Source organism: Coregonus lavaretus (genome assembly GCF_964263955.1).
Source record: "Coregonus lavaretus genome assembly, chromosome: 5".
NCBI classification, from domain to species: domain Eukaryota; kingdom Metazoa; phylum Chordata; class Actinopteri; order Salmoniformes; family Salmonidae; genus Coregonus; species Coregonus lavaretus.
This window is the reverse complement of record NC_139992.1, coordinates 9972761-9979762: the sequence shown is the minus strand read 5'-3', so window position 1 is coordinate 9979762 and position 7002 is coordinate 9972761. Positions and strand designations below refer to the sequence as shown.

General features: G+C 45.2%; 1 protein-coding gene across 1 annotated transcript in view; it reads right to left on the bottom strand.

Moving 5' to 3' along the window:
- Nucleotides 1-1190: 1190 nt before the first annotated feature.
- LOC311128799 (parathyroid hormone 2 receptor-like) overlaps nucleotides 1191-7002 on the bottom strand; it is a gene marked incomplete at both ends in the record, with an annotated part of 87037 nt that continues 81225 nt past the window's right edge. The window contains 2 exons of the mRNA XM_084161032.1: nucleotides 1191-1589; nucleotides 6357-6398. Coding sequence (XP_084017158.1) covers nucleotides 1191-1589; nucleotides 6357-6398 — 441 coding nt within the window. The remainder of the gene's footprint in view (nucleotides 1590-6356; nucleotides 6399-7002) is intronic.

Genomic DNA, 7002 nt, shown 5'->3' with positions numbered 1-7002 from the left:
ATTGTTATCGCTGGAACGGAATCGATGGAATGGAGTCAAACATGTGGTTTCCATATATTTGATTTGTTTGATACTGTTCCATTTATTCCATTCCAGCCATTACAATGAGTCTGCCCTCCTATAGCTCCTCCCACCAGCCTCCTCTGGAATCAATCATCACTAAAATGGCATCCAAGAACTAGACTAGAATAGCCTAGGCTGTAGAAACACAGCAGAGGTTTGACTAGATTAGACCCTTGTCTGAAAGAATGACAACAAATTCAGACCTAAGGGAGGAGAAGAGCTGTCTACAATGCGGACTGAACTACAGATGTAGGATCTTAATTTGAGCCAGTTTGCTACAGCAGGAAAATAATCCTGCAGCAACAGGAAATGTGAATTACGTGGATTATAATTCATGGGAAGTTCTCCTGCCACAGGCTGATCAAATGAAGATCCTACAGCTGTATCCTCCCTATGTATGAGTGGCAGTAACTCTAAAAGACAGAAAGAGTCGGGAACAGGGAGCAGTGAAATAACATTTATCACAAGTAAACAGAGAAGCGAACAACAAATATCACTGAGACGTGACTGTAATCTCTTTTCAAGCCAACAACAAGCCAGTCACTGACAGAAATGAGAATTTTTTTTAAAGGTATTTTTCTAGACTGGATAAACCTCAGCTTAACGTGGCAAACACAATACTGTTGGTATTTAGACATCTGTCAGTCAGTCACATATCATTTTGGATTTTTTTTTAAATACGTGCTTTGCACAGACCGACACATGATGCAGTCCAGCTCCTATAGCCCTTAGGACTGACTTTAGCCCACCCCTAAAGGATGGGATGTCTGATTGTCAACGGCTGGGGAGAGTTTGGCAGAAAACATGGATCCTTGGCCCGAGTTTCTTTATAGACAAAGCAATGCTTTTTTTGCTAGAAAATGTCAATCAATTGGCTACAAAAAGGCAGTCCGTGAGTCTGTACAAAGATGAGACGTATCTTTTCTCATTTGTAAATTTTTTATGTGGTGTTTGTGTGTGTGTGTGTGAGAGTCTTTACATGTATGTATCTACCTGTGCCAATAATCTGTATGAAAGTACATGCGGTCCAATGTCTAGGGGCCAGTAGACTTTCGTCTCTATCCCAAAGGCCTGGTGTTTTTCCCAGCTGAGTCACATTCAGGAACAACTCCCATCTCTCCCCATGTCTACAACGTCTCCTCATCATCATCTGCGGTCGTACTATTATTGAGGACAGGCATCGTCTCCTTCAGAGATATGTCATCCACCTGCTTGGCACTGTCCTCCTCTGGTTCCTCTGGGATGGAGGGGTGGAGGCTGTCTGGGTCTGAGTTACTGATGACGTAGCCAGGCAGGGTGGCGTGGGTGGACAGCGTCGGGGGTCCGTTGCTCCGGTAGACCCGGCTGGAGAAGAGGGTGGTTGATCGGATGGCGGGTCCGCCCCCAGCCAGCTGGAACTGGCTGCTGGTGCTGTTGTTGAGCCCGGTGAGCACTGAGCCGTAACGATAGCGGCCACACACTACCGGACCCTTCCAGTCCAACGCCAGGTTCCAACGAGTCCATGTCTTTTTGATCTCGGTTTGGACCTTTAGGGGAGATGAGGAGAGGCGGAGAGGGTACGGAGGTGATGAGGTTGTTGGGGGAGGAAGAGGGTTGAGGTGGGGTGGTTGGGGGAGGAAGAGGTTTGAGGTGGGATGGTTGGGGGAGGAAGAGAGTTGAGGGGTAGGGGTTGGGGGAGGAAGAGGGTTTAATCAAATCAAATTGTATTTGCCACATGCGCCGAATACAACAGGTGTAGACATTACCGTGAAATGCTTACTTACAGCCCTTAACCAACAATACATTAATTTTTTTATAAAAAAGTAAAATAAAACAACAACAACAAAAAAGTGTTGAGAAAAAAAGAGCAGTAAAATAAAATAACAGTATGGAGGCTACATACAGGGGGGTACCATTGCAGAGTCAATATGCGGGGGAACCGGCTAGTTGCGGTAGTTGAGGTAATATGTACATATGGGTAGAGTTAAAGTGACTATGCATAAATAATTAACAGAGTAGCATCAGCGTAAAAAGATGGGGTGGGGGTGGGGGGGCAGTGCAAATAGTCAGTGTAGCCATGATTAGCTGTTCAGGAGTCTTATGGCTTGGGTGTAGAAGCTGTTGAGAAGCCTTTTGGACCTAGACGTGGCGCTCCGGTACCGCTTGCCGTACGGTAGCAGAGAGAACAGCCTATGACTAGGGTGGCTGGAGTCTTTGATAATTTTGAGGGCCTTCCTCTGACACCGCCTGGTATAGAGGTCCTGGATGGCAGGAAGCTTGGCCCCAGTGATGTACTGGGCCGTACGCACTACCCTCTGTAGTGCCTTGCAGTTGCCATACCAGTCAGGATGCTCTTGATGGTGCAGCTGTAGAACTTTTTGAGTATCTGAGGACTCATGCCAAATCTTTTCAGTCTCCTGAGGGGGAATAGGCTTTGTCGTGCCCTCTTCACGACAGTCTTGGTGTGTTTGGACCATGATAGTTCATTGGTGATGTGGACACCAAGGAACTTGAAGCTCTCAACCTGTTCCACTACAACCCCGTCGATGAGAATGGGGGCGTGCTCAGTCCTCTTTTTTTTTCCTGTAGTCCACAATCATCTCCTTTGTCTTGGTCACGTTGAGGGAGAGGTTGTTATCCTGGCACCACACGGCCAGGTCTCTGTCCTCCCTATAGGCTGTCTCATCGTTGTCGGTGATCAGGCCTACCACTGTTGTGTCATCTGCAAACTTAATGATGGTGTTGGAGTCGTGCCTGGCCATGCAGTCATGGGTGAACAGGGAGTACAGGAGGGGACTGAGCACGCACCCCTGAGGGGCCCCCGTGTTGAGGATCAGCGTGGCAGATGTTGTTAGCTACCCTTACCACCTGGGGGCGGCCCATCAGGAAGTCCAGGATCCAGTTGCAGAGGGAGGTGTTTAGCTCCAGGATCCTTAGCTTAGTGATGAGCTTTGAGGGCACTATGGTGTTGAACGCTGAGCTGTAGTCAATGAATAGCATTCTCACGTATGAGTTCCTCTTGTCCAGGTGGGAAAGGGCAGTGTGGAGTGCAATAGAGATTGCATCATCTGTGGATCTGTTGGGGCGGTATGCAAATTGGAGTGGATCTAGGGTTTCTGGGATAATGGTGTTAATGTGAGCCATGACCAGCCTTTCAAAGCACTTCATGGCTACAGACGTCAGTGCTACGGGTCGGTAGTCATTTAGGCAGGTTATCTTAGTGTCCTTGGGCACAGGGACTATGGTGGTCTGCTTGAAACATGTTGGTATTACAGACTCAGTCAGGGACATGTTGAAAATGTCGGTGAAGACACTTGCCAGTTGGTCAGCACATGCTCGGAGTACACGTCCTGGTAATCCGTCTGGCCCTGCGGCCTTGTGAATGTTGACCTGCTTAAAAGTCCTACTCACATCGGCTACGGAGAGCGTGATCACATAGTCATCCGGAACAGCTGGTGCTCTCATGCATGCTTCAGTGTTGCTTGCCTCGAAGCGAGCATTGAAGTGGTTTAGCTCGTCTGGTAGGCTTGTGTCACTGGGCAGCTCACGGCTGTGCTTCCCTTTGTAGTATGTAATAGTTTTCAAGCCCTGCCACATCCGACGAGCGTCAGAGCCAGTGTAGTATGATTAAATCTTAGTCCTGTATTGACTCTTTGCCTGTTTGATGGTTCGTCTGAGGGCATAGCGGGATTTCTTATAAGCGTCCGGGTTAGAGTCCCACTCCTTGAAAGCGGCAGCTCTACCCTTTAGCTCAGTGCGGATGTTGCCTGTAATCCATGGCTTCTGGTTGGGGTATGTACGTACAGTCACTGTGGGGACGACGTCATTGATGCACTTATTGATGAAGCCAGTGACTGATGTGGTGTACTCCTCAATGCTATCTGAAGAATCCCGGAACATGTTCCAGTCTGTGCTAGCAAAACAGTCCTGTAGCTTAGCATCTGCTTCATCTGACCACTTTTTTATTAACCAAGTCACTGGTGCTTCCTTCTTTAGTTTTTGCTTATAAGCAGGAATCAGGAGGATAGAGTTATGGTCAGATTTGCCAAATGGAGGGCGAGGGAGAGCTTTGTATGCATCTCTGTGTGTGGAGTAAAGGTGGTCTAGAGTTTTTTTTCCTCTGGTTGCACATTTAACATGCTGGTAGAAATTAGGTAGAACGGATTTAAGTTTCCCTGCATTAAAGTCCCCGGCCACTAGGAGCGCTGCCTCTGGATGAGCGTTTTCCTGTTTAGTTATGGCCTTATACAGCTCATTCAGTGCAATCTTAATGCCAGCATTGGTTTGTGGTGGTAAATAGACAGCTATGAAAAATATAATGAAAACTCTCTTGGTAAATAGTGTGGTCTACAGCTTATCATAAGATACTCTACCTCAGGCGTGCAAAACCTAGAGACTTCCTTAGTATTTGATTTTGTGCACCAGCTGTTGTTTACAAATATACACAGACCGCCACCCCTTGTCTTACCGGAGTCGAGTCAGCCGTTCTATCCTGCCGACGTAGCGTATAGCCCGCTAGCTGTATATTGTCCATGTCGTCGTTCAGCCACGACTCGGTGAAACATAAGATATTACAGTTTTGAATGTCCCGTTGGTAGGATAACCGTAATCTTAGGTCATCTAATTTATTTTCAAATGATTGAAGATTGGCTAATAGGATTGATGGAAGAGGCAGTTTACTCACTCGCCGTCGGATAATAATAATATAATAATAATATGCCATTTAGCAGACGCTTTTATCCAAAGCGACTTACAGTCACGTGCGCATACATTTTTACATATGGGTGGTCCCGGGGATTGAACCCACTACCCTGGCGTTACAAACGCCGCGCTCTACCAATTGAGCTACAGAGGACCACGGATCCTTACAAGGCACCCCGACCTACGTCCACGATATCTCAGTCTCTTTCTCCTGCGAATGACGGGGATTTGGGCCTTGTCGGGTGTCTGTAGGATATCCTTCGCGTCCGACTCATTGAAGAAAACATCTTTGTCCAATACGAGGTGAGTAATCGCTGTCCTGATATCCAGAAGCTCTTTTTGGTTATAAGAGACTATGGCAGAAACATTATGTACATAATAAATTACAAATAACGCGAAAAAACACACAATCGTACAATTGGTTAGAGGGCTGTAAAATGGCAGCCATCTTCTCCGGCGCCAATATTCTGTAATAGGCTGTAATGTAACAAAATGTGGATAAAGTCAAGGGGTCTGATTACTTTCCGAATGCACTGTATATCAGTACATTCGTAACAACCTGAACATTACGAAACTTCTAAACTTTTACGAAACACCCTGTTTTGGCCACATGACAGAAAAATGCGACCATTCGCACAATAATCCTAAAATCTCATAAGAAATTAGGTAGTGTTTTTTTGTCCTACAGTAACGTTATACTATGATATTATGTTCGGTTCTGTTATGTAGAATACTATCATTATGTGATCTTGCAGACATTGATTCAGCTTCGATCTAACTTTATTAAAAGAGCACCATTTGCCAGAGTAGCCTGTTCTCTACTAGCAGAGCAGACGCTTTGGGACCTTTAGCTGTCGGGAAGAGAGGTCCAGAAAAGTCGAATCCGCAGCCACTCCATACCAAAAAAAATCCCCACTTGGTCTGCTTCTCACTGTATTTTCGCGCTGACAGATTTTGAGGCGGAGTCAAGCTTCTCGCTTCGCTTCGCTTCCTGTCTGTCTACACCCACCACAGTGGTAGTAGCTAGCATTGGTCACAGTCACACACACATTAGTTGCTAACTTGCTACAAAGATGATCTATATACTGACAAGATACAGGACTCAATGCTTTAACAATGGGAATAAATGTCCGCAAAGGCAGAGGGCAGGCGGGAGCAGACGGGTACAGGCACAACTCCGATATAACATTGTTTTTCTCAAAGTTGCCGGAATGCCACATGCGTCCGCTTATATCAGTACATTCGTAACAACCTAAACATTACAAAACTTCTATTTGATCAAATAACTCTCTAGTAGAAAATGAGCAAACCAATTTTATGTTGACCAAATTCGACACTCTCCCATTGACCTCCATATAAAATGCTTTAGGCGCCGATGATGTGGATTAAGGCAGCCCCCCGCACCTCTTCTGATTCAGAGGGGTTGGGTTAAAAAGGGAGACACATTTCAGTTGAATGCATTCAGTTGTACGACTGACTAGGTATCTCCCTTTCTCTTTCCTTTTATTTTCGAACAGATAGATTTGGGGGCAGAGTCAGCGCTCTCGCTTAGCCTCTTCCTCTCTGGTTGAAGTTAGACAATTTATAGAGAGTGTAGAATCATCCACACTCACCTCTCCATTGCAGTAGCAGTAGATAATGGATACGAAGAAGCCCTGGAAGAGACAGAAGAGTTGAGAACCAGCATGATAGAAAAGAGGAGTTTATTTCTGTGTTGCAGCTGCTTTGCAATTCAAATTAATACTCTAAAGCAATGGAAGGTTTATAGCATTGCGAAACCTTTGTCAATCTGGTGACATATCCCAGGGGGAAAAAGTACAGATCTTAATTTGATCACTCTTTTGTTGCAGAGAATTTTCCTGCACGGCAGGAAATGCAAACGTGTAGTGTATTAATGGTTTAAAAAGGCTTCTAAAGTTTGTAATTTCCAATTTGATTTAAAATATCAGACTTGATTTAGCCTAACGTAAAATGTATCAACCCCTACAAAAATTGTCATTAATTATAATCCACATTTCCTTTTGCTGCAGGATTATTTCCCTGATGTAGGAAACTGGCTCAAATTAAGATCCTACATCTGTACATATACATTTTAGTCATTTAGCAGACGCTCTTACCCAGAGCGACTTACAGTTAGTGAGTGCATACATTTTTTCATAATGTACATTTTAGTCATTTAGCAGACGCTCTTATCCAGAGCGACTTACAGGAGCAATTAGGGTTAAGTACCTTGCTCAAGGGCACATTGCAAGATTTTTC